The sequence below is a fragment of the Corapipo altera genome, unplaced genomic scaffold (genome assembly GCF_003945725.1).
Source record: "Corapipo altera isolate COAL_440 unplaced genomic scaffold, ASM394572v1 275, whole genome shotgun sequence".
In the NCBI taxonomy this organism is placed as follows: domain Eukaryota; kingdom Metazoa; phylum Chordata; class Aves; order Passeriformes; family Pipridae; genus Corapipo; species Corapipo altera.
In genome coordinates, this window is record NW_020885001.1 from 802,090 (window position 1) to 826,777 (window position 24,688).

General features: G+C 50.4%; 1 protein-coding gene across 1 annotated transcript; it reads left to right on the plus strand.

The window, feature by feature from the left end:
- Window positions 1-820: 820 nt before the first annotated feature.
- On the plus strand, window positions 821-24,601 carry ADAM9 (ADAM metallopeptidase domain 9). Its single transcript, XM_027667045.1, has 22 exons — window positions 821-946; window positions 7,829-7,926; window positions 8,328-8,392; window positions 9,409-9,487; window positions 11,270-11,346; window positions 12,080-12,269; window positions 13,036-13,101; window positions 13,538-13,609; window positions 14,159-14,328; window positions 15,476-15,557; window positions 16,303-16,436; window positions 16,652-16,823; window positions 16,911-17,003; window positions 17,209-17,404; window positions 17,785-17,890; window positions 18,311-18,500; window positions 19,142-19,222; window positions 19,697-19,802; window positions 20,796-20,934; window positions 21,394-21,496; window positions 21,747-21,874; window positions 22,619-24,601. The coding sequence occupies exons 1-22, from the start codon at window positions 853-855 to the stop codon at window positions 22,725-22,727; spliced, it is 2,550 nt and encodes an 849-aa protein (XP_027522846.1). The 5' UTR covers window positions 821-852; the 3' UTR covers window positions 22,728-24,601.
- Window positions 24,602-24,688: the final 87 nt, after the last annotated feature.

Here is a 24,688-nt window from a genome sequence, read left to right on the forward strand (position 1 = left end):
GTTTGTGCATTATTTGTACAGTGCACAGAGGTATCTGTATGTGGTCCATGATATTATCATAATTCATGGGAAGCCTCCTGTATCCTGGGCAATGCCCTGGCACAGGGTATTTATCTCCTGACTCGCAGGCTCTGGAGGGATGGAGATGGAGAACCTCGGTGTCATGTTTGTCTGGGCTCTCACACACCGTGTGTCGTGCTGCTCCTCCATCACCCAAGTGTAATGTGACAGATGTGTCACACGTTGTTTCTTCCTGCTTTTCCCAGAGGAAGACGCCGAGCTCTGAGGCTGCCATGCTCTGAGGAACAGGGTGGGATTGCTGGGGCCGTGCAGGGCCAGGAGTTGCGCTGGATGGTCCCTGTGGGTCCCTCCCAGCTCAGTGTATTCTGTTATTCTGTGCTTCCAACGTGCAGCGCAGTTTTTCGGCAGGAAGGGCCGGCGGAGCCGCCGCGGTCCGTGCTGACACCGGCTCCCTTCGCGGGCGTTTCCTTCGGGACCCCGTCGCTTTGGGGACTCGGTTGTTTTTAATCCCCAAAAGCGCTGGATCAGTCCGGGTTCTTCCCCCCCGCCGGGTGACCCGGGGCGGTGCCGCTGCGGGTGCGGTGTCCCGGCGGGTGCCGCTGCCCGGGGCCGGCTCTGGTGCCGGTGCCCGGGGCTCGGGGCCGTCCCGGGGCTCGGGGCTGTCCCGGGGCTCGGGGCCGTCCCGGGGCTCGGGGCTGTCCCGGGGCGGGCGGGCGGGCGGCCCCGCCCCGGGGCGGTGCAGCGCAGGCCCCGGCCCGGCTCCATAAGGCCGCGGGGCCGCCGGCCGGACCCAGCGCCCCACCGGGAGGGGCGACGCGGGCGGGGAGTGCCATGGCCCGGGCCCGGAGCTGCCTCCGCCGCCTCCTGCTCATCCTCCTCCTCGTCCTCCTGCTGCCGCCGCCGGCCGCGCCCGGGCAGCCCGCGGGTGAGTGCGCGGGGCCGGGCCGGGCCTGCCGCCCGCTCCGGCCCCCGATTCCCGTCCCCTCCGGACGGTCGGGCCCCCCTCGGCATCCCCGGAGCCGCGGGGGTCTGTCAGCCCCTTCCCCTCCGCTCCGAGGGGTGGCGGGTGGGGCGGGCACCGCCCCGCTGCCCGTGTCCTTGGCCGGAGCGGGGGGTCCTGTCCCCGCGGCTCGGGGGGCTCCGGGGGCGCGGGCGGGCCCGGCTGTCCCGGGGGGTCAGCGGGAGGTGCTGCGGGTGCCCCCGGGCAGGGTTGCTGCGGCCCCCGGGACGCGCGGGGCCCCTCGCCCCGGCCCGGGTCGGCAGGTGCCCGGCAGCGCTGGTGCTTCGCTCTCCCTTCGCTCCCCGCCGGGCGCGATCCCCGGCTCTGGAGAGGCGGGAGGCAAAGCACCCCCGGGAAGGGCTGTGCGGGCGGGTGGCCTGGGCCATCGAGGGGCCCGGGGGTCCTGCCGGGCTCGGGGCAGGGATGCTGTCCCCGGGGATTGGGGGCAGGACTCGGACGCGCTCACACCGTGCGCTTGGTGTGGCTTTTAAGGAGTTGCTGCTGGTGTGTCCTCAGGGGCAGTTTATGGATTGAGACCACTCTGTTTATGGGCTCTTATTCAAGGCTATACATACACAACAGGCAGAATTGTCTCTCTCTCATCATTTCCCCCTCCTGAAGGGACACAGGTACCGTGTTAAACTTTTGTGCTTGTCATTAATGCATGTTTTTATAGTCAGGGCTTCCCAACTGAGGAATCTTCTCTAAAGCAGGTGCTTCATGCCGAGGACAGTGTTCGTGTGGTGGGTGCCTCTCCCTGAGGGATTCTGTGCTGGAATCTCTTCTTTCACTTACAGTGGTGTTGCTTCCACACCTGCCAGCAATGTGAGGTGAAAGCCAAGCTTTGAGAGATGGCTGGGGTGGAGGTAGCACAGCCTGGCTGGAGGCCAAGGAACACAGTCTGAAATAGTGCATCTCTGGGATATCAGGTGCTTCCAGTGCAGTGGTTGGTGTTTTGAGGAGTCTGATTTTAGTTCCTAGCTGTAGGAAGGAAACACAGGCACTAGTTCCCAGTGGTGGATGTCAGTGGTCCTCTCTGCCTTCAGAAACCTCTGTCCCAGCTAATAATGCCAAACCTGCCATGAAACATAATAAACCTCCTTTGTCTGAAGTCTGAGCACGAAGGAGAGGGCAGAAACCTCCAACTTTTGGGTTATATTGCAAATGCTCTGTACGCACACAGGGATGAGGAAGAAATGCAGTGTTAATGGAAACTATTAATTGAAACTTCCTGAATGACCATAATCACATGATGAAGTGTAGCCTTAAGGGATTTGTGGAGTGTGGCTTTTCCTCTCCTATTTGTGTCCATAGGAGGCCTCAGGGTTTGGCTCTGTGACTTAAAAAAGAACTCATAGGCAGGGGCTGTGTTTTTTGCTACTTGATCTCTTCCTTGATACTTGGTGTCACACACATACCACGATGTTCCAGCCACACCTTACCAGTTTTTAAAGGAATTCTTGAAGTGTCTAAATGCTTGGGTTTGAATTTCTGGGGAGACATGGTGTTTGGTTAAGATAAATCTTTTGTTTAGATCATGGCAAACACAGCACTGCCTCACCCATATTTCAACAAATCTGAGACAGTCATTCAGCAGAATAAAGAGGGGGTCTGTGGTAATTTCCTCCATGTGAGGAGTAATGAGAAGAAAGATGTTTCAGTGTGGTTAATGTTGCCTGTTGTAGTGCTTTGCTTTCAGAAAAAGGAGGTTTGAACCATGGCTTTGGAGTCTCTGCACATCCCGATCGTTCTCATTTCTCAAACTAAAATTTAAAAAAAAAAAAAAAAAAAAAAAGAAAAAATGCATTTCACAGTTCCCTTTGGTGGCCAAATGTAAAGCCAAAATCTCCAAAGAGCAGGTTCCCACGGACTCTGCTGTGTCAGCAGAGCTGACACTCACAGCTGCTGAGGTGGGCAGGAAGTGAGTGGGCTCCACGTGCTCAGCTCCTCTCCATGGACATGTTTTCACGGCTGGAAGGGAGGGACTTCAGGGCCATTGATGCAGAGGAAGGGTGTCATGGTGAGGTTATTCATCTCCCTCCACAGGGTATTGGGCTCTGCCCTGCTTCTCCTTGTGAGAAGGTTCCAGGGTGCAGAGGATCTTGAGGCAGTACCAGCAGACACGTGTGATGGTCCTTTCTGTGGAACAAGGGGAGCTGTTGTCTTGCAGACAAATTAGTGTTGCTTTAGGAAGGGCAGAAGGAATGGGGAGAGTCTAGACAGGAAACACTTACAGCATAGGTCTGGATTTCAGCAAGGGGAAGGTAAGAATTTTCTAGGAAATACTGCTGTGGAAGAGCCCTGTAACCTCACCACTGTCCAACACCCCCAGTGAGATACTGGGAGAAGCTGCATTAACTGTTCTGGCCAGCTTTAATGTTACACAAATATTCCAGGTGAGCAACCCAGTGAGTAGGTGGTGCCATGAGGGTTGGTCACCTCTTCCTGCCTTCTGAAAGGCACCGGGACAGCAGGAGACCCAGCAGGTCTGAGGACTGAGCACAGGGGAGGGAACAGATGGAAAGAAAAGTCCCCTGTAGAAGAACAGCTGGCCAGATGTTCCTGGGTGCTTTGAAGATGAAGCACCACCAAGGCACTCTTTTTAGCCTTTGAGGTATGGGAGGAGCTGGAAGTGCTGGCTCCATAAGACATGTTCCTACTTTTAGTGGAAGACTCACTAACTTTGTGTTTTGTGTAAACCTCTAAACGTTTTTAAGTGGACTTGGATAATATTTACATAATGAAAGTGAAGGAGGTGTTTGCTTCCAGTAATCCAAAGAGTAAATCCTACTACAGCTGTGACCTTAGTGGAAAAGTCAGCTGTACCTAAAAATGCTTTTCCTGGTGTGTCATTGCTTGGAGAAATCCACTGAGGAAGCAGTGGTGGTTCTGTTGTTCTGAAGGACGTCTGTAAGCCAGGCCATGGAAGTTTCTCCTCAAACAGACACTGCTTGGCAAAACCCTTCATGATTCTGAAAATAGGATACGGAGAATGCAGATTGATCTGGCAGCTGGTGCCCTTCCAGCCGGTTGGGATTCAGGCTCCTTAAAGGCAGGGAGAGCAATCCCAGTGATTTGGACACATGAGAGAAGCATCTGGCAGAAAGAAGTGGCTTTGAAAGGACAGTGCAAAGTGTTCTGCTGAGGTGGAAATAATTGTCTGCACGAGATGACAAGTATGAGAGGGTGAAAAATGGGGAGCAGGAACGTGTTGGCCGGAAAGGGGGTGAGTGTTGGAGTAGGTTAAATGACAAGTGAATCAGCCACGTGCCATCTGTTTTAGAGGAAGATTAACCTGTGGAGATCCACAAACACACAAAGCACGTGTGCCTTGGTACGTGTGAGGTCTCACTGGGCTGTTGTGTTCTGTCGTGGGCCCTTTTTTGGGATGGGTATGGTCTGACTGGAGAGTGGAGCCAGAACAGGCAGGGTGTAAGATATAGGTTCCACAAGGAAATATTGAATATTGGCATTCCTTAGTTGAAGGAAAGGAGAGGGAAGTGTGACAGCACACTGTGGAAATCTAAAAATTTGCAGCCAGAGAGAAGGGAGTGAACTGTTCACCTCCTGTGGGGATTGGAGGTACGACTTAAAGCACAACAAATGTGATTCTGTTGGAGATCAGATTGCTCAGTGGAGCTGCTCTCTGTGGAACTGGTCCTGCCCTGGGCCCCGATGGGCTGGATGGTGTGTAAGGCTTCTGGCACTTCTGGTGAGCAATCCCCTGCCAGAGTGTGGAAGGACTGGTGTGGCTGACCTCGGCTGTTAATTGTAATTGATGATAACCAGGGTCAATTTAATGAGTTTGGGTATTTAATGCTTTAGCAATGTGCATCTTTTGACTCACGTGCGTGGTTGATGGAAGATTAGAACTCACTGCTGTGAACTGATGCCCTGGGTTTAGCATGGTTTGGGTCAAACAGCCCAAGCTGCTGAGCTGCTCATGTGCTGCTGAGCTGGTTTTTATGAAATTAGTTTAGTTGGTGGTGTAATAGGTCACAGTCTCAACTTTTTTTTTTTTTTCTTTTTCTTCCATTTAAGTGCATATCTTTGCCTTCCCTTTGGTAGTCTTGGGAAGGAGTCACAGCCCAGGAAGGATGATAATTGAGGGGAAGTGTGAGTGTAGGTGGATGTAGCTGTGTGCTGGGACTCTGTAGCTGAGCCAGCAATCCGTGGTCATGCCAGGATCAGGGAGTACAGGGGTTGTAGCATGACCTTTGCTGAATATAGACCTTACCTGTCAGGCAGTGAACACTCCAAGAGCTCAGCTCAGTGTCGGGGGAGCCGTTATGGCTGTGATGTGTCCCCGTGCTTTTCAAGCTCCCACATGCCATGGACTGTGCCTGGAATTCCTACGGTGGATTTGGGGCTGGGAGGGGAAGATGATTCACGTCTCCAATGCTTGCTAATTAGTGGCAGCCTTTAACGAGATAAGTGTGGCGGATGCAGTGGTGTTTCTCTCTTGGGAAACACGATCCCAGCCCGTGTTCCAGCCGGGAATGGAGCAGCAGCAGCGTGTTCTTGGTGGTGACGTGGTCCAGCTCTGACAGCTGCCTTGGCCAGTGGCAGGAAGCACCTGAGGACCAGAAGTCCTGTAACTTGCTGAAAGATTTATTGCAAATGGCTGTGCTTGAGAACCATTGATGTACTGCAGTGGTCTCCCTACTGGAGACTCCCCATCACCTTCCAAACTCGGGGTGGTGAAGGGAAGGAAGGAGGGCACAAAGTGGAGAGAGAATTGTCAGAGTATTCAAAGAGTTGAAAATTGGCTTCTTTTAGTGCCTCTGCTCTAAGAGGATTTTCTTGGAGTTGCACTCTTCCCAGAAATCCCTCCCAGTTCTGCTTCATGTGATGATTCACTTCTTTGTCTTCTGCTTCCAAGCAGCTCTTGGGGAGACGTGTTGTGTTCCAAGTGCTGGGAAGGTTGGCTGTGCCCTGCTGTTTGTGTAACATGTGCCCTGAGACCTCCAGAACCCGGCCCAGGTGCCACAGTGTCACATCCCACTGCAGCAGGCACCTGGGGATGGCAGGGGGAAGGGACAAGTGCAGAGCAGTGACCTGCAGGAGCTTGGGGCTGGGCACGAGTGGAGTGTGTGGTTGGAAATGACAAATGTAGAGAAGTGGTTGCTGCAGTGTGTGCTTTTGGAGGTTCATCCCAGGGGAGGAAGCGTCCCTCCCCTCCCCTGTTTTCGGGCCAAGGAGACATTGACACTGTGTTCTGGAGCTGGTGAACATAAGGGGTTGCTCTCAGGAATTTTATCTCTGGTTTTTAAATACCTTTTGTTTGATAAACACCGTAATTATTTGCCCTGTGTGATTTCCCGAGAAGCAGCCTGGCTGTGCCTGTGCTCAGGTGGCAGAATTGCAGTGTGACAGGCTGGGGCAGGGCAGTGGATCCGTGGCCTCTGGACATGGATGTGGAGGGAAGCTGGAAGTGACCCCATGGCTCATTCTTTGGGGAGAGTGGTGGGAAGAGAGCGGAAGTGGATGTGCTTTTCCCGTGGGATTCCTGTTTGAGTGCTGACCTGAGGTGATGTGTGTCAGCCTGCCAGGGATGGGAAGAGGCAGCAAAAGCATCTGCAGGAGCCAGAATGTCACTGCAGCCTGGGGGCTTTTGGGGAACCCCTGGCATTTAAAGCCTTTGTGGGGGCTCTGCCCACTTCCCAAAGGATGGCGTAGGCCTCCCATGGAGGCTTTGAGCTCACAGAGCTCTCCTTTGACTGGAGAAGCCAAAGGCCCTTTGGAGGTGTGGTGTGAGTTTTGGTGTGCCCAGAGGGGCTGGTTTTGGGTGGATGCAGCATCCTAGTCCCACTTGAGAGTTTTTGGAGTATCTCGGACACCAAACAGTCGCTCACCTGGCCCAGATGTGGTGATGATTTCTGGAGGCAGATGCTGAGGATAACTGTTCCCTTCCCCCTACCTTTGTCGGGAAGCTCAGACTCCTCTGATGAGCTCATTGATTCCATTGCCATGAGCCAGTAAAACCACTGCTCTGGATTCTGCCTTCAATCCTGGGTGACCAACCTCCTGCTTCCTGGGGGAGCAACTTCTGTGCCAGGCACTGGCAGACACCACCATGACAGGAAAAGTGATTTGCATGTGCAGTTTATTGTTGTTTACACAGTTGATGTAAAAGAGTTGCTTGCAAAACCTGATGTTTTATGGAGGGAGCTTGAACTCTGGGTTTGTGTTTGGTTCAGGGGATCTGCCTGATGTTGCATATGCAAGTAGTACATAAAGGGATCTGTGGCGGCCACTTTGTTGCAGGGATTTGTTTCACCTCAGTTGTTTTGATGAGGCCCTTGAGAGCTGTTTAAGGACATAATGAATAGCATCAGGCTGGTGTCAGGGGTTTGGCTGTGCTGAGCGAGGCCGTGAGGCTGAGCTGTGCTGTCGGGAAGTGCAGGAGCTGCTGGAGCTCCTGGAGAGAGCTGAGCCGGGGCAGTTGTGCAGCTCTGCAGCACAGGACACCTGGGCTGACACTGCCTGGGTGTCCTTCAGCGAGTCCTCCCTGCACTGACCCACTTTAAATGCTCCGATTGCTGCTGGTGGAGGGTGGTGGTGTGGGAGATGGGTACTGGTGAGGCAGTAACTGGAATGTGAGGGTTTAGTTTTGAAACCTTCTGGTAAATTTGGTGTCTTCTCTGCTGTTTGTGTGTTGTTTTCTCTGGCCTCTCACAAGGCAATCCAGGCATGTCTTGCTGGGAGGTTTCCTCTGTGCTTTTCCTGAGACAGTGTTTTCTTCCTTGTGCCTCGTGCTTCTGATTGCTTTGTTCCTTTAGCCAGCGTTTCTCTCCTGCTTTCCAGGTTTCCAGCAGATTTCCCTGCTCTCTTCCTATGAAGTTGTAACCCCGCAGAGGTTGGGAAGGGAACGGCGAGAGGCTTCCAACAGCTCCTCAGTGCAGGTATTGGGCAGCCTCACCTTCAGTTTAGTGTCTGCTTCCTAACGAGATCCACCCAAAACTGGCCTGAGACGCTCATGGAATGCTGTCAGACTCATCCTGCAGCAGGCAAGCATCCATCCTTGCAGAGTGTCCATCCTCAGCCTGTAGCTGAGGTCACCAGTTGCTGCAGTGGGTTTTTGATCTGGGTGTAAAAAGTTGCATCGTGAGAGTTGTTCAGCACTGGACTGAGCTTCAAGAGGGGTCAAGAAATCATTCCCCAGTTACACAGGAAGGGATGCCAGGTTCTGGAGGCAGGGACAATTATAAAATAGATTCCAGGCTAACCCACTTCTGTGGATTTCCAAGAATGTTTTATTCATTGACATGAGTAAAATGCAACTTTTTTTTTTTTTTATATTCAGGACAAAGTGTCATATGCGATCGAGATTGAGGGACAGGAATACACAATTCATCTAGAGAAGAACAAGTAAGTGATGAGTTCCTTCAGTCTGTGGTGTCCAGGTGACAAGCTGGCAGGTAGCACATGAGTTCCATTTCCTGGGGTTCTCTGTGGGAAGTGCAGGAACGTCCCAGCTCTGCAAAAAGGGAAGAGATTGAGTCCCAGAGTCCTGGCTATCAGCCAGAGACGTTTTTAGATTCCTGCAGCCCTGGGATCCCCTTTCAGAGCAGGAAGCTGCAGTTTGCTCAGAGGGGATCTGGGAAACCGTGGACGCGACTCTTTCCATTCACAGCTAAAAATAAACAAGCTGAACTGCATTTCGAGTAAATATTTTCACTTTTGTCTGGGTTTGGTTTGTTGCTTTAGGTTTGTGTTCTTTCCTGTCTCAGTAGCACAAGGACACTAATAAATGAGGGAACTGACTTTCCATCCAGGGCCACTGATAGCTCCCAGCCAAGGCAGATGCTGTCAATTTGGGGCTGAAGTGTTAAAGGGCCACTTAGAGCACCAGCACGTGGCCAGTGCTGCTCCACACTGCCCTCGTGATAAAGACACAACTGTACAAGTCCCTGGGGAGCTCCAGCTGCCACTTGCCAAGGCTCTGACCCTCAGAAACGTGGGAATTCAGCTGCACCACATCAATGGAATTACCAGGATGGTGCAGCAATCTTAGTCGTGGGAGACTTTCCCAGTGCACTTTCTCCCAAAACTGGGCAAGAGAAGGCATATGCAGCAGACTGAGGGCTGGGATTTTTTTTTCTTGCTTGAAAACAGGCTTTTAGCACAATTTAATGGGTTTTGCTGCTTGTTTTACTCTGAGTGGTTCATTTGATTTCATTAACAGTTCCACCATTCTGCTCTCTAGGATTTTGCTGTGGAAATGCACAATTTCTTTGTTAATTTTGGAGGCTTTTCCTTTTGAGTGCTTCCTTATTTAATTGCATTTTACATATTTGTCACACTTGATTAGTATCATCTTGGTCCTCTGCTCAAGTGTCATTTAATGAAATTCCTCTTGTATTCCTTCTCCCCTTTCCTTACAGAGAACTGCTGCCCAAAGATTTCACAGTTTATACCTATGACAAGGAGGGAAAGTTGCAATTGGAATATCCAGATGTCCAGGTAGGATTTCCTTTTCATGCCTGCACTGAAGGTGACTGGAACACTGAGCATCTATGAAGTCAAGGATCACAAAAGGATAGTTGTATTTTCTACTGGGCCACCTTCAGGACCCTCTGCCCTCTTCCTGGAGAGAATCCTTAATTTTGGATGAGGTTCTAGCCTGTAATAGACATGTATTTTCTCATGTGGAGGTGGTTGCTGTCTCATTAAAAGCTGCTCTTCTCTAGAAGGCAGTGCTGCTCTCAGCTGTCTCTGTCTCGTTGTCAGAGCAGTCCTGTCCTTGTCACAGAGCCCAGCGTGGGGCTGGTGTCACTTCTGCCTTCCTTCTCCCAAGGACAGGAGCCTGTGGGGCAGCACTGGGTGCTCTGGGGACTGTACAGGCAGCTTTGCTTTTGTTTTTGCACACAATGGGCTTCCAGATGGGTCCCTGAGCCAGCATGAAAGGTTGGCTGCTGACCCTCCATTCAGCAGGGCTGGCTCGTGGTGACTGACCACTCTGGAGGGCTGACAGGAGACCCATTAGTCCTGAACTTTGGGAACTGCTGGAAGGGATGATTGAGATGGAGGACCTCTGAGAGGATGTGATCTGTGCAGCACTGGAGTTACTCCCCTGAAAGTGCATTTCCAGCCCTCTTCCTGCACGAGCAACCTGTCTGACAGGCTGCCTGTGGAAATGTAACTGCTTCAGTGGAATGGGAGTAAAAAGCAGGTTGTGTGATACAAAATGCATGAGGGTATTTCTGATGGCTCCACTCTTCCTTTGAAAGGGAAGTGTTAGTCATACATGATTCATAGGATCTTGTTCTTGAAAGTAGAACACCTGAGTCAACTGAGTATTTACTTCCTAGTTAAAAGGGATTGAGTAGAGGAAAAATGGTTTTTCTACACAAGGTCAGGAGAGTCACAGTGGCCCTAAAGGATTAGCACATGCCTTAAGTGCTTTCTGCTTTCCTTGCTGAGCAACAGGTGACAGAATCTGTATTATAAACCCCTGTAACAGTGTCCAGAAATGCCCCTGCCAGAGAAAATGGAGTGTATTTGCCCCGTGCTACCCCTTGTCTAGTTTCCAAGATATGGAGGGCACAGTGGAAGTGTTCCCTCTGTCAGGGCTGTCCTGCAGAGCCAGAGAGCTGTGGCAGTGCTGATGGGCGAGGACAGCAGGTCCTGTCCCTCCTCCTGCTGCGGAGAGGCTGTGGACGAGCCAGGACTGTTTGCCAGAAGACTGAATTGGCCCAAATCTGTAGGGAGGGGCTGGCCTCAAAATGTTTGAGGCAGGGTGGAGGATGGAACAGGAGAAGGGGTAGCCTGGGTCATGTTAAGAAGTCCAGCTGCTGGATAAGGCTCCAGGCCTGCTTGCCTGGTGTCCCTCCCGTGTCAGGAGCTCCGAGTCCAGCTGCAGGAGGGATGGCTGAGGGACCAGTGGGCTTTCAAACTGAAACCCATAGTGAGCTGCTGGCCCCTTTGAGCTGGGAGGAGCATCTGCTTTACAGGAGCAGGGATCCTGTTGAGTCCTGTGTCCTGGCATCTTGGTTGGTGTCATGTATGTCAGTCCTTGTGGGACCAAGGCAGGTGAGGAAACCTTTAGATGCACGGGAGCAAATGTGGTAGAGCTGGAACCGTGTCAGAAGCTGCAGACTGTAAGGCATGTGGTAAATCTAACTGCAAACCTTTTGTTTTCTCAGGCTGTAGTCACAGCTGGTCAGTGGTAGGTCAGAGATCCCCCTGGGTGTGCAGGGATCCCCCTGGAACACGTGTGTAACATGCCCTTGTTTTCCCCTCCAGGATCACTGCCATTATCAGGGGTACGTGGAGGGGACCCTGGATTCCGTGGTGGCTGTCAGCACTTGCTCAGGGCTCAGGTAACACAACTCATCCTTTGTGTCCTGTCTGTCATGTTGTGGCTGCTGACCCTGAAACCCAGTTCTGTTGGTTTTAGCTGCAGCTCAGCCAGTCAGGGGGTCACTGGCCAGGCCGAGCTGCCTTGGTGCTGTTGTCCTATGGCATCTTTTATTCATGGAGTTACCAGATATTTGAAGTACTATTAAGTTATTACTGCAGTTTGTTACCAGCAGGTTGGTTTTGACACAAATTTCTCTTATTTTCTAGTTTGCACAGATGGTCATGACAAGCAACTGGACCTAAGTGCAGAAATGAAAAGTCAAACACTAGTCTGCAAATTTCACCAAATTGGCCCTAAAGCTTGTGCACCTCAAGTTTGATTGAAAATTTATTCTACTTTGGTCTAATTGCCTTTTGGTCTAATGTTTCGAGCCACTGATTTTTTTTTTCTGCAGGGCCATGCCAGGCACCAGAGTGGCAATAGTGTATTTGAACTAAAGCATTTCTGCTTAAGGCCTGTGATGTAATTCCTGGGGCATTGCAGACTCCTACAGAAGTGTTTAATTTACTGGGTTTGTAAGGACCCCTCCAGTGAAAGGCTGCTGCCAGGCCTGAAGTGGAGTGTGCTGGTTTGCAAGGACTGAGATACAGGCAGGCCTTGGTTATCCAGGAATAACTGTTCCTTTGTTCTGCTTTCTGGGTAACTGTCCTCTGTGCCTGGTGCTGGGCTTCTCACACACTGCCATGTTTTAGGGGCTTGGTGACAATAGGGAATGTCACTTACGGGATTGAGCCCATGGATTCCTCCTCTGGCTCTGAACACATTTTGTATCGACTGGATAATGTGAAGAAAGAGCCCACGACGTGTGGAGTGAGCACTGAGGGCCAGGAAGAGGAACAGGCAGAGGGAAATCCCCATCCCAGTATGACCCAGCTGCTCCGGGTAAGTCCTTCCCAGTCCCCTGTAATGGGTTTTGTGAGTTCACCCCAGAGTATGGAAGCAGCTTAGCAGATTTCCTCGGGCTTAGCACATACCTAAAGGTTTATGATTTGGGAGGTTTCTGCACTGCTGGAAAACTGAGTCCCTTCACCAAAGCAGCTGCAGTTTCCTCCTCCCTCTGCATGGGGCAGTGAGGGGGGAGCAGCTGCTTAGAATATTCCTGGGCCTTTTGGGGGGGCTTTTAAGGCCAGGAACACCACCCTGGTGGAGAGGCCTGTTGAGGAAGTGCTGCCAGGAGAACATTGTGGTGTTTGTTCCATCCTCCTCACCACCACAAGAGCAGTTTGCTGTGAAGGTCCCCCTTGCCCTTCAAGGACTGGCTGTGCAGGAACAAGATTCCAGTGAAAGCAGGGGAATGAGATAAACTGTGTTTCACTTCAAGGTTGTTGGCATTTGCTTGTGGTACCTTTCTGCCCCTTTACAAAAAGTGTGTGCTGTCTGTTTTCAAAGTGACCTATGTGGAGAGTGAAAAGATCCCTTGCTTTGGAGACACAGGAAGTCTTTGTGCAAGCTGAGTTTCAGTGCAAAACCCAGAAATGGTCATTGCATTGGATTACACTGCTTGTGTTTGGCACCCTGTGCTTTGGGTGTGTCTCAAACCACTGGTTGTATCCAGTGAAATATGACAGTGTCATGAGGTTTGGGGGTTTTTTTTCTTGTTTACATTTGAATTAATAAAACTGAAGTTGTCTAAAACTTTTTTCCCCAGAGAAAGAGAGCAGTCCTGCACCAGACAAGATATGTGGAGCTGTTCATAGTTGTGGATAAAGAAAAGGTAGGGATTGTGTGTGGCTTCCCCTTTCTTCTCCTCAGGAATGAGCCTGGAAAGCCCTCAGGCTTTGTTACTCCCAAATGGTTTGTTGAAAAACACTGACACTTTAGCCAAGATTGTGCAAATATGTTACCCTAGAAGTGGATAAATGTGTGCAATGCAATCCTCCTCAGGAAAGGTGTAAACTGCCAGACATGGAGAGGTTCTGTCAGCAAGGAATCTTGTAATGTAAGGAAAGCACATGGTGAAAAACTGCCTTTGCTGTCTTCTTTGGAATATCGAGCTGTTGAGCTCTCTTGATTCACAGCATCTTGGAGATTTGGAGCCAGGCAAAAATGTTTTCCGTATTCTTAGTCTTAAAATGTTCTGTTCCTTCTTCTGACTCTTATCTTTATCTCTTCTCTTCATGACTAGTATTTTTTTTTTTTTTGTCTTGCAGTTTGAAGATTTTGGGAAGAGTGAAACAGAAGTAAGAGAACACATGGTGCAGCTGGCAAACCTGCTTGACAGTGTGAGTAGCAGGGATGCTGAGTGCTGCAGCTCTGCTGCCTTTTGTAAATGTCCACCTCAGGGTCTGTTCTGGTACCACTTCAGGGAATGCATCACTGTGGAAGCTTTTCCACCTCTAAATTCATCTGCAGCCAAGCACCTGGAGAATTAGTTTAGGGAACTCTTCCAACCTGTGCTAAGTACAGCGAGTGACAGGACAGATTGTTGCAATTATTGCAATTCCTGCGTCTGTTTAAAGGTTAGAGTGAGTTAGTCTGTAAATTGACTGTTTCAGATGATATTTCTCAGGACTGAGACTCCTTTTTATTTCTGTTTGGTGTCTTTTTTTACAGTGTGGCATTTAAGCATTGATCCTTTACCTAATGAAGGTCTAAATTAGAGGGCAAATGCATTCTGCTGATTCCAATTGTGTACTAGCTGTGGGGGAAAAAAAAAAATCAAATCCACACAGAAAAAGGTGGATGCTTGCAATAAGATCTCTAACACCAAGCCACTTGTTTTTATCTGAAGGCATTCATAGATATTTCTTTTTTTTTTTTTTCTTGCCCAGATGTACATCATGCTGAACATCCGCATCGTGCTGGTTGGTCTGGAGATCTGGAAGTATGAAAACATCATCAGCATGGACGGGGGGGCCGGGGATGTGCTGTGGAATTTCGTGCAGTGGCGGGAGAAGAACCTCGTCGTGCGGCGGAGACACGACAGTGCCCAGTTGGTGCTGTGAGTCCCAACCCTCCCCTGTGAGACCAAGAAACTCCTTCTGCTCCTGCCTGCTCAGCCCAGCTGTTGTGCCAAGATGAGCTGCTGGGCAACCTGCAGTGGTTCATGTCTTGTGGAAACGTTCCAAGTGAAGTGAAGCGTTTTTAGGAGGGTTTCTGTGCTCTTTGGTTTCGGTGCCCTCTGACAGGTGTATTGATAAACGACACCGTTTTTTCTCCTCCCACATGTCCTGCAATGTTCTGTGTTGTCCTTCTGTTCAGATAATCCTTTGTCACTTTGTAACAGATTGGGCTTCTGATCCAGGGCCTTTTCCACTTGAAAATGAGCACAGATGTGCTGCAGAGTGTTGCATTTTAACGGGAGAAAAGTTGTTTCTGCAGTTGGTGCAGTCACCAGAAGCCGGTGACGTGGTTTGAATTTGGCACAGGATGTTAATCTGTCTCTCCCTGCTGCCTTAAGCAAGCCCAGAGCTTCCTGAGCTGTTCTCTGCCCTGTTCCAGGACGTGTGTCCCAGTGCACTTCCTACTCCTGCAGATAGCACAGGCCTTGGGAAGTCACTGCCCAAAGCAGGGAAAGGGCAGAGGCAGGAGCACAGCCCAGACTGCCCTTTCCTTCCTCTGGGAGCTGGGAACCTCCTCCCCTCCAGGGCAGAACAGCAGCATGCAGGTGATAGGGAAAATGGCTGAGAAAATACTAATTTTAGAAGTTCTGTAGTAAAATGTGGTACAAGTGTGCTGTGGCACTTCAGCTTCAAGAACAAAATGAGAGAGTAATGAGAAGGAGGTTGACAAAGGGAGAAATCCATGGAGCTGACCAGAGCAGAAAGGCAGCTGACAGCAAATCAAACCAAGTGATTTTAAGAGTGGACCATTTAGCTTTTTATATGCAGGGGAGATGTGGAAGAGGCTGACTTTCTGCAAACACTTGTCTTAAGTTAACAGAATAAAGGAATCCTGAACAGAAAGCTAAAGCTGAACTGGTATGTTCATGGCTGCAGTCAGTAGCAGCACTCCTGGCAGTGCTCCTGTGTCAGCCCTGGAAAACTGGAGCAGCAGGATTTGTGCCCCCCAGGCAGGAGCAGTGTGCTGATGGGCTGTGAGTGTCTGAACAGTCAGGTGATGGCCTTTCCTTTGTCTCCATGACCTAGGAAGAAGGGGTTTGGTGGCACAGCTGGAATGGCCTACGTGGGAACAGTGTGCTCCAAGAGCCATGCAGGAGGCATTAATGTGGTGAGATTTCTTTAGTGATCTCTGAATGTCATCAAGATCGGAGTTTTGCCCTCCAAAAGTCTTCCTGGAAGTGCAGAATCTTTCATAACCAAGCTGAAGTGGCTTACTGGGGGCTTTTATGTTGTCCTCAATAATTTCTGACACTTCCAGGATATCTGGATCACAACTCCTCTGCTCAGCTTCCCCTCTGCTCAGTGTGCAGCACTCATGCAAAAGGGACAGGATTTCTCTGTGATATTTTAATCACTCCTGACTTGGAAGTGTGTGGAGGCTGTGGGTGTTCTCAAATCTGTCCTGTGCTGTCTAACCTGCAGCCATGACCTCCCTGAGCAGTGCCAGTTCACTGCCTGTTTTATGTGGAATTGCAGAGCCTTAATGAACTGAGCTGCTGGTCTTGGATAACTGGCAATCCCAGCAGTCTGGTTTCCTTGGACTAGTGACAGAAGTGCTGGAATTCACACGTTTCAGGAGATCAGGGCTGGTGTGGAGAATTCTGGGTTTTGTGTTAACGTTGCAGCTGCTTCAGAGAGCAGAGGTTGTTGAGTAGTGTCCCAAAGAGATTTCTCTGAAGGCTCTTATTACTAAGCAAATTCCATGCACTTGATTGGAAACCTGGCACTGTTGATCTGAGAGTCCTGATAATGTAGAGACAGAACAGCAGAAGTGTCTCTTTGGCACATATGTAAACACTGACTCTGTCAATATAAGTTCTCTTCTGATTGCCTTCTGTTTCACTCCTGTGCAGTTTGGAAGGATCAGTATCCAGCTGTTTGCATCCATCATGGCTCACGAGCTTGGCCATAACCTGGGGATGAACCACGATGACCAGCGTGGCTGTCACTGCGGGGCCAGCAGCTGCATTATGAGCTCTGGAGCATCGTAAGTAGCTCACCCAGGGAAGGCAAAGGAGGGTCAGAACACCCCATCCATGTACTTCATTGTTGTGGATTACTTTTGTCTTCAAATTCCCCTTTCAGAGAGCGGTGTCGCACTTGTAGCTCATGGGGAGAGCAAACACCACCCGTGCTCTGCAAACAGAGGGGATGCTTGTGGGTTTTCATGGTGTAAAGCTCAGCTCGTGCTCTCTGTTGCAGGGGATCGAGGAACTTCAGCAGCTGCAGTGCAGAAGACTTTGAGAAGCTGACACTCAACAAGGGTGGGAGCTGCCTGCTCAACGTCCCGAGGCCCGACGAGACCTACAGCATCCCCTACTGCGGGAACAGGCTGGTGGATGCTGGGGAGGACTGTGACTGTGGCTCACCAAAGGTTCGTAGCTGGGTATTGCTAGGGCAGCCTTGTGCCCCTTGCTCAGAGGGGACAGTTTTGTGACACTCACAGTATTTCTGTACTCAGGAATGTGAGAGTGACCCGTGCTGCGAGCCAGGAACTTGCAGGCTCCGATCAGGTGCTGAGTGTGCTTATGGTGACTGCTGCAAAAACTGCCAGGTAGGAGACTCCAGCATGTTGTTTGGAAGTTGAGGAAAGAAGAGCATTGGCTCGGCCAGTGCATCTGTGAGAGGGAGGTGTCCTGTGAGTCCAGGGCTTCAGCTCAGCCCCCCGTGTGGGGCGTGCCGTGGGTCAGCTGCAGTGTTTGTCCCTGCCGTGAGGTTCCCGTTTCCTGATGCAGTTTTCCCCTCCCTTCTCCCCTCAGCTCCTTCCCGGAGGAACCGAGTGCCGGGCGAGTAACAACGAGTGTGACCTGCCCGAGTACTGCAACGGCACGTCACAGTTCTGCCAGCCCGACTTCACCGTGCAGAACGGGCACCCCTGCCACAACCAGGAGGCCTACTGCTACAACGGGGTGTGCCAGCACCACGACGCCCAGTGCCAGGACATCTTCGGCTCGAGTAAGGCAGAGCACGGTGTTCCAGCCTCTCCAGGAGGTGTAACTGAAGAATACGCTGAGTTTTATTTAAAGTACAGTTGTTGATCGTTCCTGGTGCAGTGGGGTTTCTGCTCTATGGGGCTGCAGTGAAACCATGAGGAAATATTAAATGGTAGAACTGACTCAGTGTTGAGCGACTGGTTTTTCTCTCTTTTTAAACTTGGAGCTTGTAATTGTAAACTTGGAGCTACTGTCACCTCCTCATGGTTCCTAAGCTCCCTGCTGCATGGTAAATACTTGGGGAAGCAGGGTAGTTGCTTTGGGAATGGGAGACATGGTGTGAGATGTTTCTGTCCCTGGGTAATGTGTCTTCTCTCTCTGGGGATGGGCTGTTGTTTGCAGAAGCCAAAGCAGCCCCAAACATTTGCTTTAATGAAGTGAATTCCAAGGGGGACAGATTTGGCAACTGTGGTTTCCATGGCCATGACTACAAGAAATGTTCCAGCTGGTGAGTTGAGCCCAGTGCATTGGGAAGTTCTGAAATGCATCGTTGGGAATCTGTGTTTGGGTGCTGTGTTGTCCCTTTGGGATTTTGCAGTGGGTGCACTGAGGAGGGACGTGGGGCTGTGGCGAGGGGAGTGTGTTCCACATCTCCCATCATGGATTGTGCTTGTCCCAGGGGCTCACGTGGGCAAAGGAGCAGAAAATCATCATGTTTTCCTTAATGTAAAGATCCCAACAGCTTACAGAAAGAAGGGTGCTCTTGCAGCACTGAAATGAGGCCCAGCTCAGTTTTATTTGTCGAGTTGCCTCAGTTTTATTTTCAGGTAGTGTCTTCAAGTACAAAGAAAAAATCAAATCCAGTGTGTGATAGTCTTGTTAGAGTGAATTCAAGTTTCACTACAGTGTTCCTGTGTTGCTGTTGTAGGAATGCCATGTGTGGGAAGCTGCAGTGTGAAAATGTGAAAGCCATGCCTGTGTTTGGAATCAAACCTGCCATTATCCAAACTCCCCTCAGAGACTCAGACACCATGTGCTGGGGGGTGGATTTCCAGCTGGGCTCTGATGTCCCAGACCCAGGAATGGTGAATGAAGGCACCAAGTGTGGTAATGGAAAGGTAATTTAACAATTAAAAAGTGATATCCTAATGTAATAATTCAGGATGTTCACGGGAATAAAATTTTCAGCCACATTGTTTCGTGCATGTTTATGAGCATTATTTTTTGATGCCTGCAGTTAATTTAAAACTCAATGAGTCCATTGATTCCCCCCACTGCCCAGGACTGCACTGCATGTGCATCAAACACTTAATGAGCCTTTCACTTGTAGGTGAAGCGAGAGAAATTGAGTTTGTTGAGAGCCAAAATCTTTGCTCTGTCAATGAGCAGGAAGAGCCAGGCCCACACAAATGCCTTGAAGACAACTTTCAATTAAAATCCAACTAAACTAAAGAGCACAGAGGCTTAGCCCCGGCAGAGGAATGTGCATTCCACATGTCCTTACTGGGCACAATTTAATTGCTGTTCCTTTACATTCAGACTGGAGACAAAAGGCTCTAGTGCCAGCTCAGGCCCCATGCTGAGAGGCCTTTTGTGGGACAGAGTTTCTGCAGAGTTGGGGTTTATCAGTGAGAGTGTGAGAGGCTTTGTGGCAGTGGGCACTGTGGCTGCAGAGCCCCAGAGTGGGAGCAGGGAGCTGGGCAGGCAGGGGGCACTGAAATGTCATCTTCCCTCATCTCTGTGCATCTCTGTTCCCCAGATCTGCAGGCACTTCCAGTGTGTGAGTGCCTCTGTCCTGAACTACGACTGTGATGTGGAGAAGCAGTGCCACGGGCACGGGGTAAGCAGGGCAGGAGGGGCAGCAAGTTTTTAAATGGTGATTAGTAACTTTATTTTTCTGTCTTGTGTGAACTGTAACACTCTCTATAAAATGCCTCTAGGCCAGAGAGCCTGTAACAGTGTCAAAAAAATCTTCGACAAAACTCTTTGCCAGGCAAGAATTCCCAAATCCAGTATTACTAATGAAATTCGACTCTGCATCTCAAAAAAAAATAGGCAAGCAAAAGCCACGGTGTGTAAGCTGTTGGGATAGCTAATCCTTGGAAGCTTTTCCTGAACAGTGCTGTGTGTGCTCAGTCATGTGAAATCTTGGGATGCCTGGCCAAGAGTTTGGAGCTGACAGGGGAGTTACTGGGTGAAGTTCTCCAGGCTGAGCAGAACAGGAGGACAGAACAGGCCGTGGCTGCTGCACAGCTGCTCCAAATGCATGGAAATGGAAGTTACTGAGTTGTGGTGTTTGTGTTTTGGAATACAGGTGTGCAACAACAACAGGAACTGCCACTGTGAAGCAGGCTGGGCCCCCCCTTTCTGTGACACCAAAGGCTACGGAGGGAGCGTGGACAGTGGCCCTCCCTACAATGGCAAGTGATGTGAGGGCTCTGGGCACCCACACACGTGGGGAAGGTTTGGGGGATGGCTCTACACTGGGTTTCACTTGTGAACAATCCTAGTGGAGGTTTCGGGTTGCACTTCTCTCTCTTGGGATGCTGGGCTGGAATGTGTAAGGAGCTGAGCTGGTTTAGTTCAGGTGATTTCTGCCACCTTGGGCTTCTCTGTATCCAGGCTGGAAGGGAAGCCCCAGTGAAGGGGACCACGATTCTTGCAGGTGAGAAAGCAAACTGACAGAGCAGGGAAGCTTACTTTGCTCACAGAGAGTTTGAAGATGAAATAGGAAACCAAAGCCAATCTCTGTAATTTGGAGAAAACTTGTGCTGTGTCCACGTGGAGTATATAAAGATGGGGCTGTTTTAATAGCTTCTCTGAGCTGCAAGAATGATCTTGAAGACTGTTTTTTATAAGATGATGTGGGTTAGGGGAAAGCTAGACACTGTGATACAATAAGAGTGAATAATCACGGTGGGGCATGGGCAGATCCCTCAAATCATCAGATATAAAAGGGAAAGGCTCTTTTAGTACAGTCTGCAGGAGAGAAATTGCTGCGTATAAAAAGGTAGAGATTGTTAAGAACCCAAGTTCTTTGCCTACAGCAAACAGTGGTTGGAGAAGAGGAAGATTTAGGATCAGACCAAAGAGCAGCAGCTCTGTTTTCCTCTCTCATAACATCTTCACAGTAATGAAAAATGAGGATTGATCTCCTAATTCAATATGTTGCTGTAGCCCAGGGTGTCATGGCACGTACGGCTCTTTCATCTTTGACCAGACAATCCCTGTGAAAAGATACACAGAAAAGAATCTCTTTGGGCATTTATCTTGCAATCTTACTGGGTTCTTTTGTTTTTCTTCTGTTAAAAAGTGGAAAACAGTTGTAGAACCAATTCACTGCTGCTGTGAGTCAGGTGGTGCTGCTGACACCACGTCAGACTCATTTCTTCCCCATGTTTTTATGCCCTCAGACAAGGACACCTCTCTGAGGAATGGGCTGCTGGTGTTCTTCTTCCTGGTGCTCCCACTCCTGGTAGCTGCTGCTCTGGCCTTTGTAAGGAGGGACAGGCTGAAGAGATGCTTCAGGAGGTTGATGTCCCGCTGCCATTCGTGAGTGCCTTCTCCTTCCTTCCTTCTCCTCTGCCCTTTGAACACCCTGTGGATGTTGTTTATACAAGCCAGTGCCAAGGTGTGGAGGCATATCCCACTCCCAGGATGTCAGGCGAAGGCCCCTGCATCCAGTGACACGTGTAGCCTGCCCCTGGCAATGACAGAAAAGACAAATTCATCCTAAACCAAGAGAGCAAAGAATTTTCTCTTTACCATTATGTTTGTTGTCATGCACTGGAGATGGGTGTCTATATTTTTGGATCCCATCTTGGCATAAAGTGGCAAAGGGAAACTCTCAGAGTCCTAAACAGGAAAAAGGTTGTTGCTTACTAGATTTGTGGTAGATATTATCTTCCTGACATTCAATGTGTAATAAGACAGTATAAATCCAGCTGCTGGGGTTCATGGCCTGCACAGTCACTGTTATGTGCTCACACAGTCCCTATCCGTGGATTTCAGGTCACTTCAGTCACCTCCTCCTCGACCAGACACCGAACCCAGGGACTACCAGCACAGAGGCTTCTCCCATGGCACCCCTTACGCTCCAAGAGCTGTTCCCACGGTAGGAATCATCTCCTTTCCATTACTTGTTACTCTCAAGTAACAGATGACAGTATTTTATATCATTTTTGCCCTAATAAAAGCTTTGAAGTTTCTTCTCCATTTCTGGAAGTGGTGTTTTCTCTTTGCTGAGAAGCAGAGGGAATACTTATTTCCTAATCAGTGGTCCTGAGTGTCACCTAACCAATGACACAAATATTTCGACTCCCTGTGTGCAATTTGTGAACGTTCCTGTTGTGTTTTCTTTGCAGGATATGGATCCAAACACCTTTCCTGTCCCAGCTTACCCAGTTAACCAGCACCCTCAGCAGGCTTTCCACCAGCCCTACTACCCCCCTCCGCAGTACCCGGTGCAGCAGCCGCCGAGGCTGCCCAGCAGGTCAGTGGAGTTACTGCAAATTCCTGCTGGCACTGAAGGGATTTATCCCCCTGGCCTCCCTCCCCGGGAGCACTGGGGTGTGCAGGCAGGGCTGACTTCTCCCCAGGAGAAGTTTCTCCTTCGCTTCACCCTGAGCTGCTGGGCTGTCACCCTGCGTGGTGATGAGCGGGGCTCAGCCCTGCTGGGGGGGCTCGTTTGCCCTGCTGGCAGGTGGATGAAAGGCCTCTCAAAACAGGCAGGTTAAAAAGAAATTACTCCAAAATCTGTCACTTTGCTGATCCATGAATGTTATGGCCAAGTGCAGGAGCATTTCTCATCACTTTGAACAGGAAGTTTTCCTCTATTTTTCATCTTCCTTCCAAACTCTGCTCGTGACCTGTAATGCTGTGCCATGACACACACGGGCCTGGGAAGTGTTGGGTACTGAGTGGGAGCTCCTTAATGTAGCTTGTGTTGGTGGGGCACTTGAGGGGGGGGTCTTTAAATGATTTGGGGGGGAAAAAAGGTGAATTTTAACAAACTGGGGGTCCCTGATGTGTCAGGCAGCGGAAGGCAGAGCCTGACCCCAGGGTGTGTTCCAAGGGAGTCCTAGCACGGAGGCCAGGACTGGGAGCAGTGGTGTGGTGGCCGGGGCCTCTCCTGGGTGGGTGAGGGCTGTGGGTGGTGGGTGAGGGCTGTGGGTGAGGGCTGTGGGTGGTGGGTGCAGTCCCCCTGACTGATGCCAGCTCCTCTGTCCTCTTGCAGGCCCCCACCCCCACAGCAGAAGGTTGTACCTCAGGGGCCGCCACAGCAGAAATGTTTACCTCAGGGACAGTATTACCCTTCTCGACCGGCACCTTTGCCTCCCAAATAGCTCCTGGCTCCCTTGGGGCCTCCCCGTGAGCTGCTGACCCGTTGGCTGTGGCAGAGCCGGAATCGCGGCCCCCCCTCTGGCACCGCTGCCGGGGCAGGGCCAGCCAGAGATCCAAACCAGGAATGTAGGACTCTACACTCATAAATACCTCGACCAAAGCTCCAGGGACTGACACCCCCGGCCTGTTCCTCGCTCTGCAGCCAGGCTGGCAGCGGGAGCGCGGCCGCCCGGAGGGAAATAGTCCTGAAATCCGGCACGGGGGCGTCGCTTTGGGTTCCCCCGTTCCTGCCCTGAGCCCTGGTAAGGAAATTGTCTGGTTCATTGTCATCTCTCTGACTGTGCAGTGAGGAATCCGAGTAACCCACCTGCAAAGCAAGGAGATCTGGTCAGTTAACTTACAGTTACTCTGCATGGACTAGAAAGTGTTTCCTGGGTACACCTTGATGGCACAAGCGGAATGAGGTGTCAGTGGACTTTTTCAGAGGAAGAGAGAGATATTTTAAACATGTCTGTGCATGTATATATGTTTATAGATGCGTAATGATGCACTTAAATTCTTAATTCCATGCTGACTGACACTAAGCTGTGCTATAGGAGCACTGAGTTTAATGCTTTTTAATTAGAGATTGGCTAAATGAGACTCCTGTACTAATTCCCACTAATACATGGATGGGCAGTGAAGATAAAGGTACGAGAAGACACGGCCATATTCTGGTTTTAAAAAATGGGGTGCTGATAGGTTTTAATTCAGGTCTAAAGACAGAGCAGCAGTTCCTGCAGAACAGTAGGAAGCAGGAAGAGTCTCTGCTTGGACCACTGGACCTTCTCTGTGCACTTCAAACAGGAACCTGGTGACTGATGCACCTCCTCTTTTAATCCCCAAACCTTTGTAGTGTCAGTCAGGATGCTTTCAGGCCACCTTGTGTCAGACTAGACTGCGAGTTTGGAACTCCTCCTGAGCAGAGTTGCTCAGCATCCAGTGTGCTAGGAGAGGAGAAGGATCTGTGCATCCTGATCCTGTGGGTAGAAGCTGGATGTCGTGGTCACAAATAGGAATCTATTGCACAACTTGCTAGAAGTGCTGAAGAGAATGCTGGGCTGTCTCACTCTGTGCTCGCCACAAGCACAGCTGAATCTGTAAAATCCCCCCAATATTGCCAAAAAAAATCATGTTTTCCTCTGTATATACATATATAAATATATATATATATATAGTGTGTGCAGTAATAAAATACTTGAACTCCTGTGGTTTCCCATAAACTTAGACTAAGATTTATAACACTATTAAAATCTGTAAAATGTCACCTAGAATTTCACCAACTGTACTGGTGGGGGTCTCCTGTTTGTTCCAAGATAATCAATCTCTTCCTAATGTTGCTGTGTCCTGCTCCCCCTTGGCTGTCTGTCTGTCTGTCTCAGCGAGCTCTGCAGCTGGATGTGGCCCATCTCCAGCCCCAGTCGGAGGGTGGGACGGAGGAGGGGATCCAGGGAATGAAGTCATCCAGAGGGATGGACTTCACTGTGTGTGACGCTGTGTGTCTGAACTAAACTATGCTGAAAATGGTGCCTTTACCAGACAAAGGGTTTTTGTGCTCCCGGCCTGCACGTTAAACGGCCGCAGTCGGGGAGGGCAGGGACGTGTGGGGTTAGAATTGATCCCGTGGACAGGAAGTGGCTCCAGTTTTTTGTGTTGAATACTGAAGATGACTACTGACTTTCTTTTGTAAAGTGCACGGACACCTGTCCCCAGGCAGGGCTGGAGCTGGCGGGGCTGTGGTCGACACCCGTGTTCACCTCCACAGCTCTGGCCAAAGGGCTGTTCCCAACCCCTTTGTACGGACCCAACGAGCAATAAAGATGCCAGTTTTGTACAAGGCTCTGCCTCAGCCTCTGCTTTAGGGGAGGGAGGGGCTGTTGCCAGTGGGGCCGTTACCCATGAACAGTTACTGGTGGGCTGTTGG